Genomic DNA, 16611 nt, shown 5'->3' on the forward strand with positions numbered 1-16611 from the left:
CAGCTCATTTCTTGGAGTTTCCTGTTACTGGCACTTACGTAAGGTTTTTATTGTGATGTTGATATTGGTGTGTAAAGCACTATCGGTGTTGTTTTACCTCAACCATGAATCACCGATTGAAGCTCTGTAGGGGGACAGAGCGGGGTCATGGTTGGTTTTGAGGTTGAAGCTCTACGAACGTTTCGGACACAGAAGAGATTGAAAAAAAGAAAGGTTCAGGTCCAAAATGATGTTATTTGCAGTGCTCTCTATCGATAAAAATTTGAAATAATTCTTTATCTGTACTGAAAAAAAAATTCCCTGAAAATATTTTTTTTTCACAACCTGCATTCGAATATACTAATTCCTGCAATTTTTATCAGTTTTTAAGCTATTTACGAATTTATGGGACACACTGTATTCAAACCGCTATCTTTAGTATTCACTTTCATGACGTTTTCTCACCATTTATCTTTCTAGGCCGTGGTGGAGTCTGTCACGAGTGCTTTCGAATACAGTGATCTCCAAGTTGACGAAGGGAAGGCTGTTTCGGCCGACATGCTGTTCGACAAGAACAAAGAGTTCTTGTACGTCATGACGGAGAGAAGGGTGAGTTATACATCTTATCGCTGCAAATATTGAGGCTCCATTGTTGTGGAATGATTTAGTTAGCTATGAATATTCAACGACCAATTGGAAGATGATAATATAGAAATCACGTCATCAAAATAACTAATAATAAATTTGATATGTAAACACAAGAGTATACTCGATATTTTCTATAAATAATTCAAGGAAAAATACATATGGCTGGATATCATAAAATCTACAATATGTTTTACATATTTATTACTATCTACAGGGTGGTTTCAAAACTCATAGTGCATACGTTGGGGGAAGGGAGGGGTGATATAACACAACTTGTGCAAACCAAATATGCAACTCATGCCCGGAACTCGAGTTATTAAGCGCTGGAGGGCGGTATGTACTGTCTCATGAAGTAGTGAAAAACAAGATAGACAAAGACAAAATGGAAAGACACCGCAAAATGTTTCATATATTCAGCAATTTCCAATTCACATATAGACATCCTAACTGAACGGTGATCCAGTCCAGCCACATAGAGACAGAACATCACAGCAACTGCCCAAAATTGCAGCTGCCAGCAGTATGTTCCAGTATGTGTCGCGGGTGGCTTAAGTGCTTTGGACCTGTATGACGGGCCACTCAAGTGATTTGCAAATATTCCGTGGGTCTCTTAAATGATCTGCAAATGTGCCGTGCGCCACTTGAATCACGTGGAAATATGTCGTGGGCTGCTTGAGTGATATGGAACTGTGCCACTCATCACTTAAGTGTTCTGGAACTTTATCGCGGGCTGCTTAAGTTTTCTGGAAATGTTCCACGGGCCACTTAAGTCATGAGGAAATATGCCTTGGGCCACTTGAGTGGTCTGAAACTGTGTCGTGGTTCACACAGGTGATCTGTGAATATGCCACGTAGTTCATTTTTGCAAAATTAGGTTTGATGTGGCGGGCCACTTCAGATAACGCCGAGGGCCACATTTGGTCATAGGGCCATGGTTTGAGCATCTATGGGCGTAAGGCGTGAAAAAGACAGTTTCTATTCGTTTCTCGTCTACCACATTTCCTTGGCCTTTGATGTCAATGGCGGTTAGTTCTTTTTCTTTTTGTTCAACGACTCCGCCTTCTTCGATATCGTTAGGAGGAGGCCGTTCAGTGTTGGCTGTCGTCTATCTGCGTAAGTTATAACACGATGGAGTCAAAGGAGGAAGACGCGGAGTAAGTGTATACGTATGTATATTCTACAGTGTAGGAGACTTTAACCTTAATCCACTTTGTGGCTGGTAACGACATTGAACTTCGCTGCCGCGGATACGTCTTAGCTGTTTTCCTCTAACCATCATCCTTTTCCCCTTAGTCCCTGTCTCTTTACACACACACACACAAGAAATCTAATGCTCCTTTCCCGTACACACTCCATGTTGTTCGCCGCCGACCGTCTTCCAATGTGCTCCCTTTTTATAGCTCTTGCAGAAAAAAGAAAACGGTGATTCCACCAACAGATACGAACACTGTACTCAAAAAGAACGAAAATCTTGTGAATGTCTCTCCTTTAAACTTTTCTCTCTGAAATTACCCTTTTTTTCCACCTCTTTCAAGAATTTTTTTCCCTTTTTATGTTTTTCTCTTTTCGAGTGTTTTTTTTTTCTCTTATGTGTGGCTCATGTTGTTTTTTGTTTTTTTTTTCAATTTTGTCTGTTTGCACTTTGCTGATCCATAACTTTGACTTCGTTATCGACTTTAAAGGTTAAACTTACTTTCGAAGCTTTAAACGAAATTCGAATAAATTCGCACTAAAATTGGGTTTTTTTCCAACAATGGAGATCTTTTTTTACAAAGGAAGAGCCCGATTCATGCTTCACCTAAGTTAATACTTCTCTGCGTATTTACACTGTACGGGGTGATTCTTATAGAACCGGCTTCATGAATTTGCCAATAATTCGGTAGTGAATGTAGTTCGGTAGTGCATGTTATAGCTAAACCAATGAGATGCATGAATCCGTGGGCTTTGTTAAGCCAAATCGAGGAATAATTTTTGTATGGCTAGTCTTACGTAACATGTCAAAAACTCTCAAATAGAGCGATTATTCGTCCATACAAACGTTCAGGAAGTGAACGTTTTTTCAAACCCAGCACAACTGAGGTCAATTTACTACCTAACGAGCTGTGCCAGAAGTGTAAGTGTGTGTGTGTACCTAACAGTCTAAGTGCGTATCTAGTGTTGTGTATGCTGCCATCTATGTTTCAAAAGTAAAGTGTAGTGACTGAATATTTGTACTGCTTGCAGGCCTGTTGCTCTCTGTGGCGAGACTTTTTAACGGGGAGATCGGCTTGCATTTGCACCTCGAAGTTGGGAACCACAGAAAACCAACTTCAGCCGACCAACACTGTGGTGATGGTGGGATTCGAACCCGGATCGCCGCCATGCGAGTCCGTCACTATGACCACTCGAGCACCACAGCGGCTCAGGAAGTGACTGCTATTGATAAAAATAAACATGTAGACAACGCATGTGGTGGCTCTCTCTCCTGGGCATGATAGGTCAGGGGTCTTCGACGCATGGCTCGCGAACCAAATTAATTCAACAGTAATTCTAGAATGAATGAAAGAAATAATTCTGAAAAATTTTATGAAAACTCAGAACTAATACAAAAAAATTCCAGAATGAATCTTGAAAATTCAGAATTGCTGCAAGAAATAATTTTTGAAACAAATAACTTCAGAATCGGTGAAAAAAACTTATAAAATAATGAGAGAAATATTTTCTTAATTCTTGGTTTCCCGACCAATAAAAGAATAATTGCATAATTATTGAAAGAAATGATTCAAATAAGTAAAAAGATATATACATTGAGAGAGAAAATAATTTCAGAATTACCGAAATAAACAATTACAGAATCATTTAAAGTGATTTCAGATTGAAATTAATCTCAGAATTAATTAACTTAATCAATAATTAATCAAAAACTTTCCACAATTTGGGGAGAAAATTATTTCAGTATTAATCAAATTTGATAATTAATAAAAGAAATAATTTCAGAGTAAGTCTTCAATTTTTTTTGTCTTTGTTTAACTCGGGGGTCCCCTTAATTACTTCGACCTCTTCTATTAAAATGGTGCTAAATTACATGAGTTGGTGGCCCGCGAGCTTCGTGGGAAGATTCAATTTGGACCGCCGTGTATGAAAGGTTGAACACCCCTTGTAATAGGTGATGAAACGTGAATTTCCGTATCTTTGTACATTATGTACAATTTACTTCCAACAAGAGTAGTTTTCATTTATTTTCAATTTTGTCTCTCAATTACGTTACTTGAATTGTATAAAATAATAATATGTATATCCAATAAAAAGCATGTAATTTTTTTAAATATGTATTCTGATACAGCAGCAATTTTCTTAGTATTCGTAATAAGAAAAAGAAGTAGTGGAATCTCTCGAAGGAATTCAGAAAATACTCCAGAATCCAGAATAAAAATTATTCTGTAGAGATAAAAAAAAAAATCTGTCTTATCTCTTATTTCCGTCATACATTCCTGTGTGTTGCGAATCTCTGTTTCCCTGAGAACTTATCCCCCCCCCTTTTTTTCGTTCCATAGCATGCAACACACTATATCGTCAGTCAGAATAAGCCAACTCATGAAAAAGATTGGATAAAAGAAAAAAAATGAGTACGTACTAAGACAGTGACGGAAGTCGAGGGAAAGTTCCGGCAACGAAAAAAAAATCGCCAAAGGAATGACACAGAGAAAAAAAACGGGAAAAAAACACACCTATCCTTATTTTTTTTCCAAAAAAACCCTCCCTTTTCATAAAATATATATATTTTTTTTTTCATTGTTATCAACGAAGAATTGCGTTTGTGATGGGAGGGGAGAAAGCGTTCAAAAAAAATACATTAATGAACATAATCAAAAGGAATGCCTGATATTTTTTTGTGACAAAAAAGAGGGAGGGGAAAAATACAATGGCTCAAACATAAATGACAACCAAAAGAAAAAGAAAAGCGTGAAACAATGGCCAAAAAAAAAAATTGGCTTTGGTGTCTGGCTCTTCTAAAAACAGCGAAGACGCAGGGAGAAAGTACTTGACAATTTTTCCCCAGTTTCTCATTGTCAGGGACGTTGATAGCTGACGGAGGTGTACTTTAGGTGAACTGGTCGAGATATTGCTCACTAAACGCTCTTGATATGTTTTCTTTCTTCTCTCCAGGACTTTGTATCAATATGTAGGGTTTATATACATCCTTCTCCCTTCCAATGTCGGTTTTTTTTTTTTTAGGGACTTGACTCATCTTTCTCCCCCTTGGGTTTTGAAGTAGTTTTCTTCTTACGATTGATCTCCAAAATGGAAGTCTCAATCTTTTGACAGATTCTTTTGTCACTCTTGATGTGAGAAGAGAAAGTAAGAGAGAGAAGAATTCTAGCGTAGAGTGTGGTTTCTTGTAAGAGAGGTCATGTTTTCGATGAGCGTGAAGTTCAAGAAATATTCTGAAGAAATTTGTTTTGCATTAATGTTGGCTGAAGGGACTGTGATGGAGGCATTATCTCGCGGCGTGCCAAGCCTATTATCTCCATATGCTTCCTTGACAGATGCCGAGAGATGGGTGAAAAGAAGAGAAGAAAAATTACGCTGAGATCTGTCCTCAATACAAATACAGGGGCTTAAAAAGGCATAGGCAGACTAAATTAATGTTGAGAAATTCAACTGAATGTGTGGTATTTCAGTTTCACGTCTGTTGGTCATTTGATCAGAGTTTTTTGAATATAAAGCTGTTGTATCATATCAGAATAATGATCCCGTAGTTTTCGCTATCATTTTAGAATTTTTGATTGCCACTGTGTGGTCGTGTGTGCATCCTTCTGGACTCATATCGTGAGGATCCAGGTTCAAACCCTGTGGTGGGACAGTGGTGATTGGCTGAAGTTCATTTTCTGCTGTTTTCCAACTTCGAAGCTCGAATGCGAGCCGGTGTCCCATTTGAAAAAGTCTCTCCGTAAGATCAGGCAAACCTCCAACACGATGCTAACATAACATGGAAAAATGCAGGCGTTTTTCCCAGCTTTTCTTCAAAATACGGAAGTCAGATGGCAACACCACTAGAACAAGAAACAAGCTGGTGGTTTTTCTGTGATTCCCAAATGCAAAGCTTGAATGCAACACAATCTCCCGGTCAAAAAGTTTCTCCGAAGAGAGCAACAGACCTACAGCGGTTAAAATATTCAATCATCAAACTTGATTCATCGTTTGAAAGATAGATAACAGAGCTCTACGTATATAAAATTCATACACACCACTAGGTACGCGCTCAGACTGTTAGGTACACATGCACGCTTCCGGCAGAACTCATTCGGCAGAAAATTGTCCATGTCAATAAACTAGAGTTGAGTTTGATTTGAAAGAAAATCGTTATGTCGATTTCATTTTCATTTTCACTTCAAAATGTGAAAGACAGATGGCAGCACCAGTGTTACACGAAACAAATATAACTCTACAGCATAAATACCTTAGAGCGACGCATACGCGCGCGAACACACAACATGTTCCTCATATACCAGTTCATTAGATATTCCCTAGAGAAATGTTTACGAGGTGCATATGATGCGATTAAGTAGTAGTGTTATGTCAATTTGATTAAAGTTCCTTCGAAAATCTGACGCTTTTCTCTCAATTATTTCAGATTCAGAACTAAGGTCTTAGTCTCAGTTTCCACTATCATTTCAGTAGTTTTGATTCCGTTTTCATTCAAAACCTTTAAGTATAGATGAGCAATATATCTGTGATCAATTCATAAGTGTTTATGCGCACCTATCACTCCAACTCATTCTGCTCATGTAAATGTTTCGAAAAATGTCGAATAACTCACATTTTTATGAACTGGTTCAGAACTTGAAACCATATGTTCTTTGATTCATTCAAGCATCTTCCATTGATAAAAATATCGAGTTCTTCGATTTATACGTACCTAGATGTCCTCCTCCCCTCGTAATAAATTGTAAACAATATAGCGGTAAGGGTAGTCGGAGTTAGATTCAGGTCTGCTCACGGGAAACGATGTTTAGGTTGTTAGGCCCATCTCCCGTATGTACTAAAGGAAAGGTGGCCATTACCGCAAATGACGGAGGCATGTGTTCGTGTAAAAGGAAGGAGGAAGCTGATGCTATAACGAATGTAATGTACTGAGAGAAGAGAAGCAGAAGCAGAACCTCTTATTCCTTACCTCTCTCTCTCTCTCTCTTGTGAGGAATGAAAATGTTCCACTCTCTCTCTCTCTCTCTCTCGCAGAACATTGCGGTTGATGAGAGCGTACAAGGTGGAGTAGTAACGCTGGATAATATATTAGTCCCATATTACCTTTAGCCGCATCTGTTTCTATTACCGGAGCATCGATCTTCAAGCACCGAGAGAGAGAGAGAGCTAGGGGATCGTTCCTGTATTTCCTGGGTGGTTCCGTCGTGGCACCTGCTCTCGTAAATCCGTCACCAACCTCTGGGGAACCCGAGAGAAATAGAGGACGGGACATACCTATTGTTCAAAATGCCTTTATAACCTCAATGTGTATTAATGAGTTTTCGGTATAGTAGTTAGCTTCTAGTAGCTTCCTGCATATAAGTTATAGGGGCCTGGTTGAGCATTTTGTTTACCGGTTAGGTAATGTTGGATTGTTCAATCGATCAAATAATACTTTGCTTTCGTTTAGTAATGACGTTCACACTAAATTTGCATTTTTTGCTTTGCTTGGTGTGATTTGTGTAAAAAATGTATTAATTCAAGATATGGGATTACAAAATAATACTTTGAGTCCATTAATTACAATGAAACCTCGAATTAACGATATTCTGCGGACGATAGGAAAATACCGTTGTAGAGAGATAATCGTTATGTCGAGAGTCATCATGCATGACAAAATTTATGCAGTTGTTTTCGTCTCTTCCATTATGGCATTAATAGTAACGCAAGAAAAAGCATTTATTAGCAATTATCTGCCCCAGAAAAATATAATTGATTGTAATAAAATTCCGTTTGGTGTGTGTGATTGCTTCGCCACTGTAAAGATGTGTGTACTGCGTTACACTTGTATGTACTGCGCAGGAAGTAGCTACATCAACAACATTATTAACACTTTTCGGTAGTCCGATGATCCAAAATACCGGTTATTGACACCCTCAGAACAACAAAAACAGGTGACTTGTTTAAAAATATATCGAATGCAATTTTGAGCTAGATATAAAAAATATCGTTGTAGAGGTTTCAAGATCTCTTTAAAAAATATCGTTATTGAGGAATTTATCGTAGTAAACGATATCGTTGTAGGAGGAAGCTGATGCGGGAGAAATTTAACATTAAGCTAAAGGCAATTTCAAGCAAGATTCGAAAAAATATCATTGTAGTGAGATTTCACTGTAATTTAAAGAACACCTCTAGTATCACATGGATTTAGTTTACTTAACCATCCATGCTCCTCGTATATATTTATCTGTGAAATTTGTAATGAATTTTTTACGTGTAGGAACGTGTTTTGTTTGTATATGAGTGGCCCCTAATGTATCTATGTTGTTAGAATTGCGCTTGTTTTCGTTTTCTGCTCGTGCTGCCACCTGCCTTCTAAATTTTGAAGTGAAGATGGTAAATGCTTGAATTTTAAATGTTATATAAGCGTACACGTTGAAAGTCTGCCTGCACTCTGTGGAGAGACTCTTTCAAATAGGAGACCCGGACAACATTCGCGCTGCGAAGTTGGAAATCCAACTTCAGCCGATCACCACTACACCGTTAGTGGGGTTTCAAACCCGGATTATCGTGACGCGAGTCCATCGCAATGCCCGCACGACCCCATACGTGATAGTAACTCATATACAGAGTGATTGTAAATTCACTAGACAAATTTTAAGAACAGGTGATATGACTCTTAAACAAGCATTTTTTTTATCACAGAATGTGCGGTTGAACCACCATAGCAGAGGCGGTAGAAGGTGTTTTTATAGAGTGAGTGCTCAACAACACTTCACCATAAACAAATACATTTTTCCGGCAACTTTGCTGTGATATGCACTTTTGGTTGGAGTTTGTTTTATATTGATGCAAGGAGCATCAAGGTTATGCCACGCCGAACAATGAGCAAGCAGTATAATGACTTTTGAATTTGTGTTACCCAGGTTGCACCATGTGAGAAAGTCTCTTCTTTTTTTCTTTCTTTTAAACAGAGCGAAACTGCAGTTTTATCGACATGGACAATTTACTACTGAATGAGTTGTACTAAAAGTGCGAGTACCCAACAGTCTGAGTGCGTATTTAGTGTTGTGTCTGAGTTTTTAGTGCCGCCATCTGTATTTAAGAAGTTAAGTGTAATGACTGAATGTTCGTACCATTGTAGGCCTGTTGCTCTCTGTGCCAAGACTTTTTTGATGGTAAGATCTGCTCGCATTCGCTCCTCGAAGTTGGGAACCACAGAAAACCAACTTCAACCGACCACCACTGTAACGGCGGTGGACCGCCTACCACATTACAATACAAATACAAGACTACAACAGGCAAAATACCCAACGAGCTGGCTGAGAAAATACCCTACAGTGCAGGTCCTACGCCCTCGAAGTGTTGTTTGCACTTATTGCAGCAAATCCGTCAGAAAAATATATTTTTTTTTTGGTGAATTGTTGTTTTATACTCTCCAAAAACATCCCTCTCTACCCCTTTTGCTATTGGGACTCGACCCTCGACCACACATTCTATGACCAAAAAGGCTTATTTAGGACTTTATATCATCTCTTACACTTTGCCCCTTGAATTTAGAATCACCCGGTATACTTGAAGATCGTGCCGCCACAGTGATAGACAGACATCGATTGCCCTAGTTCTGAACACAGTCCTCCACAATCTCAATGATTCGATGGGCACAACAATGAAGATAGATCGATATCATCTTAAGCTAGATCAAGTTCTCTACCCGCAAAAGACCTAGTTGAAAAAAAACAGTTTTATCTCCTAAAACTCTTTTTTTTAACAACTCTAAAATCAGATGATCATACTCAATAGAAATTAATGTTGGTGAATGTGTGTGTATGTGGTTTATTGCTGAAGTTTTGTCTGTATTTTTATCATTTACAATTTTGAAATTCTTGGTCTTTAGAAGCGGCAATTCGGTCTTTGTCTCCCGTTGCTCTCTTTATGAACTTTTATTCAAATATTTATTGTAATTCACCAGTTTCAACATTCAAAAGAAGATGGACATGAAAAAAATAATCTCAAGTTGCGTTAGGTACAAAAGAGATTGGATTACCTCTAGATGTATACCACAAGTGTTAGTAGCGTGTACCATCTTTTATCGATAATATTTCGTTCTCGCGTTATTTCACTTCTTTATTTTATTTTTCTTTCCTATCCGTTTCCAACCGAAGAGAAAAGCAAAAATACACTCTTCGCCCATTCACGATGAAACTACAGAGAGTTTCTCTTACCTCCTGCCATTGAACTGTGCTTTTTTGGAATGGTTCCATCACCATGTATTCGATTTGTGAAAAGCTTTTGTTGGTTCCGTGTAGGAGAGATGGTAGCCTCTCTCTCTTTCTCTATTCTTCTTTTACTTGGCTGGGTTTTCTCTGATACTTCTCAATAAAAGAAAAAAGAGAGAGAGAATTTTATTCTTTACCTATGTTTGGAAGGTATGATATATGATGGACAAGGAAGGTAGAGCATCGTTTATATGTAGTGTATTTATAAAAATAGGGAAAAGTGGTAAAATGCATTTAGATTTTCTTTTTTACATATTCCTTTCAATATTATCTTACTCTTTTTTTATGCTACTACTACTGTGCTTGACCGTACATGCACCTCGTACACTTCTTCTGCGGAATTTCTAAGGAATCGGTACATGTTGGAATGTGTGTGTATGGCCCTAGTTTATACATCATGTTGAAATGAAGATGAATTTCGTGTTTCGAATTCGGTATTAATCTTTTAATCTCTAATGTTCCAATTAGGAGCGTCGGTTTTGTTAATTAGAAAAAAAAAATGTTTTTCTTAATTAAAAGAAATCGATTTTTTTTTTCCTGAACGTGTGAGATTCCAAACTTAATTTACAAAACAAAAATTTCATTCATTTCAGCGCTTATGCCATAAATTTAATTTTTTTTAAATCACCTATTTTCCAGGAACAATACAATTCAATTGTTTTGTTTTTAATTTTAATGTTGTTTCAATGAACATGGGCAAGTCCAGAAAAATTACTTTTCATGAACTTTATGATCCATATCTCTAAACTAAAGGATCAGGAGAAAAACTTACGGAATAAAATTAAGATGAACAATTCAAATCTTGATTCGGCCGCCGGTAAAAGGTTAAATTTGGAATTTCAATTTGCCAACGTTTTTGGTACTTTAAAGCGAAGATAACTAACATGTCGATCTCTCTTTTTTTGATGAAGTGGTCATTTGTTTTATTCCTCAGATTTTCCACATTATTCGTGTAGGAATAATCGTATTTTAGGAGTATTATGCTTTACGTTCACCGGGCCTTAACCCTTATGTTCCCGTGTATATTTGAATATACATAGCAAATACATGGTCAAAAAATAATTATGACTATTTCGCTTCCAAATTTTTTATTTTTTTTGGAATTTTTGAAAATACATCATATTTTCAATGTCATTTCAGCATTAAATACGGCTGTATACAGGTTGCGTAGCAAACAGAGGGTATGACATTTTACTGGCAAACCGTTGATCCTAAATGTATACTTTCAATTAGAAAAAGTTTCCAAATAACGTGTATTATTCATGTATGTCATTTATTTTTCAAGAAGTGTTGTATAGTTATTAAAATAAAAAAATAAACTTTCTATATAGTCCTCGCGTGCCTCAAAACCCGATGAAAAAGTTATTGTCCTCTCTCTTCTGATGCCAATTGAATAAATTCCATGTTTCTAAGTGCAATATTCGCTGAGATATTCGGAAAAACTGAGGAAATTTGTTAAAAAACAGCTCTAAACACCGAAAACTCTTTTACCTGCATTTAATGCTATATTCTCCCCCCCCCCACAAGTTCCTTCTTTTTTTTCGAAATCGAATATCCGAGTAAATATTGCACTTAAAAACATGAAAATGTTTTTCTTGGCATCAAGGGAGACGGCAAAAACTTTCTAATACTGTTTTGGGACACACGGTGACTGTATAAAAAGTTAATTCTTTTATTTTAACGACTATACAATCGCTAGAAAAATGAATGACATATCTAAGTAGTACACGTTACCTAAAAACTTTTTCTAATTGAAAGTATACCTCTGGGATCGACGGTTCGCCAGTAAAATGCCATACCCCTTCTGTTTGCTATGCACCCTGTAAATATGAAATACTTTTTTATCTAGAAAAGTTGTTCTTTGTCGGTGTCATTTTTGAGAGCTGCTGAAATTGTGCGTTTTCAGAGACTCACAAATAACACACAAAAAGTGAAGGGATTGAAAATAAAATTCAATGTGGAACCTATTCAATTTTTCTAATCGAGATTTTATCTAATTATAAATACAAGATATACAGAAGACTGGATGTTGTGAAGATATTTATTATTTGAGATGTTAATTTTTTAAGGAAGGAAAAAACTCATCTCTGCCTCTACCGGGAGTCAATCGAGGGACCCGGGTTCGACTCCCGGTAGAGGCAGAGATGAGTTTTTTCCTTCCTTAAAAAATTAACATCTCAAATAATAAATATCTTCACAACATCCAGTCTTCTGTATATCTTGTATTAACAAGTGGCGAACGACATTCATGTCATACCTAATTATAAATGACAGTAAAATCAAGGGAAACTGTATATTTTACCCTTAATTAACCATTCTAATCAAAAACGTAATTAATAAAATTACTGTGCTGATATGGAGTTTCAATTTCGTTTCTATGGGGAGGGGGGTGAACCATAGCGGCTTAATCTTCTCAAAAGAAATTACCAGATATTTCGCCTTCTCAAAACTCAAAACCCTGGTATTTCGGCAGAGTCCGGAGTGGTAGTTTTTTGTTGTTTTTTTCACACTCTATAACACGTTTCCTTCCCATCCTGTCGATCGATTGCCAGTAGGGAAGCCACATTTCGTTAAACTCAATAAAGTTTAATTAAAGTTAAGATTTTAAACTCCTAACACAAGGAGAAAGACGATGTTTCAAATACTGTATAACTTTCTTTTTTGCCCTTTGGGAGTAGTTAAGGAATATGAGTGCATTATTCATAATAGCAAGAGATAGTGTATTCTATTTTTCTGGATTTATTGTTCTGGAGGTTGGAGAAGGGGGGAAGCACTATCGCTTGCACGAGCTAGTGAATGAAAGAACCACCCCAAAATTGAAGAAAGAGGCTTATTTTTGATAATAGATGTGGCATTTTATATGGAGAGTTTAAAATTGTTTCCACTTCCCCAGTTATAATGCGGATCAGTGAAATTCATAAAATCACTGGAAGGATTAACGTGCATAGACCAGTAAAAATGCCATAAAGCAGGGATTTTTTACCTTTTTCAGTCGCGAACAAAAATTAACAACAAAATTAGCTGCGCGAACAAAATTAGCATGAGACTATTCATTGTGCTAAATTAGTGAAATCAGTATCGCAATCAGAGCTTTTATAGCAGGATTGTAAGTGGATTTGTACGAGTCATCTCGGAGGCCCCTATAATTCAAGTTTGGGTAGAGACCCATAGTTCAAGAACCCCCGACTGTAATAAGATATGTACGACCAGTCTCGGAAGCCCCTGTGAATCAAGTTTGGGTCGCAACCTTTAGCTCAAGATTCCTTAATTGTAAGTGGTTTTTACTACCCATCTCGGTAGCCCCTGCAAATAAAGTTTGAGTCATGACCCATAGGTCAAGATTCCCTGATTTTAAGTGGATTTTTACGACCTGTTTGGAAGTCCCTGTGAATCACGTTTGAGTCTTTACCCCATAGCCTAAGAATCCATGACCGTAAAATGATTCGTACGACCCATCTCGGTAGCTCCTGGGACCCAAATTTGCGTCGGAGGGCCCCTAGTTCGAGAACCCGCGGCTGTAAGTGGATCCGAATGACCCATATCTCAAGAACCTCCGGCTGTTATTGCATCTTAATGAGCCATCTCGAAAGTCCCTGGGATCCAAGTTTGGGTCGGGACCTATAGGTAAAGAACCTATGTCGCGAAGTAAACTTAGATATTCCATCATCTATCGCAACATGCTTTTATTTGCAATATGGGAATTCTGACAGACTCTTTCAGATTCAATTTTTCTTAGAATAAATGAATTTTCTGTAAGTGATTTTTCTTTATGAATTGCGGTTTGAATTGTCGTTTTAGATTTGTTCGAATCAGAAGAGGAATAGAAATTCCACGCATGACATGTTATACGTACATCCATCACTTTTAGCAAAGTGTATTCTGCCGGTTTCTATCAGAACATATAAAGCTTTTAAACAACATATTCTATCTCTTCTTCCAGTCTTGATATTTTTTTTATAAATTTCCATCGCAGTCACTATAATTCTTTTACTCTTTTAGTTTTATATTTCTTTCTGGAAATTCCCTCGGACCCCGTCGTTTCTCGTTTTGTGAATATCTCCATGGGAACACGCGTCGCGTGCGTGTGTGACAATATGACTGCTTTTTTCTGTCTATTTTTTTTCCCTCATGGAATTACTCCTGGGTGACGGTCAGTTGGAGGACAGGTCACTCCGTCGTCGTACTCATCCGCTCACCCTGTGTGTGTGTGTATTCCTCTGCACACACAGGAAGTGGTACTGTCCGGACTCCTTTAATTATTAGCCTCCGCGGGAACCGTCTGACTATGTATCAAAGAGAACGGCTATACGATATACACGTAAAGGAGGATTTACGTATGCATGTGTGCATGTACTGTATCTTGGAAAAAAGTAACCCGTGTATAATGGTATGAAAGAGAGTGAGGGAGGGTGATTATTCCCATTAAGCACAAAGGGCGGTGATTCACGTGACTTGGCTCTTTTTTTCTTGAATAGACCCTTTTTTTAGAATTCCTCCCCCCCCCCCCTTCTACTATCGGCAAAGTGTAGCGCTTTGGTCACAGCATACCTTAAAACTATTCTTCTCATGTTGCATCAACTACCGCGTCAGCATTCCGTGCAGGTAGGCGGTATATTGGAGAGTAGATAGCGAAGGTGGAATGGAAGTAGGCCGCGTTTAATGGAGATGTCATTCATATTCATGAGCTGGATTCCATTTGATTCCCAGTGTCTTCTAGGCTATTCTCGATTTTTCCCCTTCCCCCCCCCCCTTCCATATGTGCGTGCTCACACACAGTGTCTCATATATTCAGCTTTTCTTTGTATTTTTTTCCTTTTACCATTATTTATACTTCTGCATATGCTTTGGAGCTTTGGAGTTCTCTACTGAAATAACAGTAATAAAATAATAAGGCTTGCATGTCAAAAGCTGCATTGTAGGACTTATAAATCACTGTTTGTATTTTCTCTCGAACCATTTCGGTTGAATTTGACTCAATAATTCCTAGTTATATCTCACGATATCATCGATAGAATTGAACATTGGTTGCGATTGAGTTTGTGTATTTATTTCTGACTCTTAGTTGTAGATGGGTTTTTTTGGCATTAAACCTAGATTATGGTGTTAAATTTACTTTAAAAGAAAAAAACAACAATTGACTAAAATATAAGTACATATATAGCATTACAACAGTGTCTGATATTCAGTTTTAATTATTTCTTTTTTAAAATAAAAAATTGCTGCACTTATATATAGTAAAGATTTCTCGTTTTTAAATTTCAGATTTTCACCTTTAATTGGAATAAAAATGATTTTTTTTTAAGAATGACGAAAGTTAGTTACTATTGCAAAGCAAATCATTTTATGAAATTTGTATGCATTTCCACCCATTTTTTTTATGATGTTCCTTTAAAAGTTGCCAAATTTAATGTATTCAGCAAGATTCTTCAAATTAATATTGTATCTCCTCATGATTGTATTCAATATCGGAAACATTCATAGAAAAACACGCCAATTTCGATGCTCAAAATCCATTTTTCTTTTTTTCTGCTACTTTTTTTTAATATTTTCTTGTCTATTTTATTTCTTCGTTATTATATGAAATTTTACTCCAGTGTTAAGTATTTAAGAGTTAAGCATTCAAACACTGGTGCTGGTTCTTTGTTCCGACTTTTAACATGATGCTTAATGATTCCATATGGATGATTCTTTTTCATTTTTTCATACTAGATATCTTCTCGACTTGAGTCTGAAAAGAAAATTTCACTCTTTTTAAAATTTCGCTGAAAATTATTTTTTGGATATTTAAGTTCATGAAGGCGAAATTCACAATTAATTTTTTATCAGTTTAATTTTTGTGGGAGAGGCACAGAAAAGTTTAAACGTTTCAAAATTGAAAAAAATCTAAAAATTCTGTAAAGACAACCTGTTTTTGTACAGTAATAATTATAAGTCCAAAATCACTAAATTCATCTGATAATAAAAAGGGGTTTTGTGGTTTTTGTCTGGTTGAATCTGTGTGTTTTTTTTTTTTTTTTTTTGGTTATGAAGCAACTGAAGATGAAAATAATAAAAGGACAACTTTGAACGAAACAATAGTCTCGTTTCTCTACGGTTTCTTCAGTTGAGATATGCAATGTATACTGCTGCTTCACATCATTTTTTCTGAATCATTCGTTTTCTTTCTTGCTCTGAGAACAGCATACAACATCGAGCATCCCAACATCTCTGCATATGGGCTATGCAGCGTTTTTAAGAGTGCGCGTCATAGATTGCAGAGCTAGGGAGGTTGAATCTGGTTCTATTTTTCTTATACAAATATGTGTATACAATATTCCTTTCCCTTCGACCAACAGCTTATTCCAGCATTTCTTGTTTTGCTGCGTACTCTCCACGTCGGGGATTTCAATTTGACTTCCGCCATGCAGAAAATACAGGAAGGTACATTCAAGAAGTGGATGGGGTATTCCAAGCGTGTGCCGGGGACATCTCTGTGATAGAGGAGTTATAACATAGGATAGAAGCGCAAAAAAAAATAATTTTTTTTTAGCTCCAGCCATGG

The 16611-nt window shown here is 37.0% G+C and overlaps 1 protein-coding gene across 2 annotated transcripts in view; it reads left to right on the forward strand.

Moving 5' to 3' along the window:
- The window catches only part of LOC149070577 (plexin-A2-like), a 415911-nt gene that overhangs the window by 347994 nt on the left and 51306 nt on the right, over positions 1–16611 (forward strand). For both annotated transcript variants that reach the window (XM_089249177.1, XM_089249178.1), the window contains exon 4: positions 460–588. In XM_089249177.1, the coding sequence (XP_089105303.1) occupies positions 460–588 (129 nt within the window). The remainder of the gene's footprint in view (positions 1–459; positions 589–16611) is intronic.

The sequence above is a fragment of the Pholcus phalangioides genome, unplaced genomic scaffold (genome assembly GCF_987345545.1).
Source record: "Pholcus phalangioides strain wild (caught in Gottingen) unplaced genomic scaffold, Ppha-v1.0 ptg000021l_1, whole genome shotgun sequence".
Taxonomy (NCBI): domain Eukaryota; kingdom Metazoa; phylum Arthropoda; class Arachnida; order Araneae; family Pholcidae; genus Pholcus; species Pholcus phalangioides.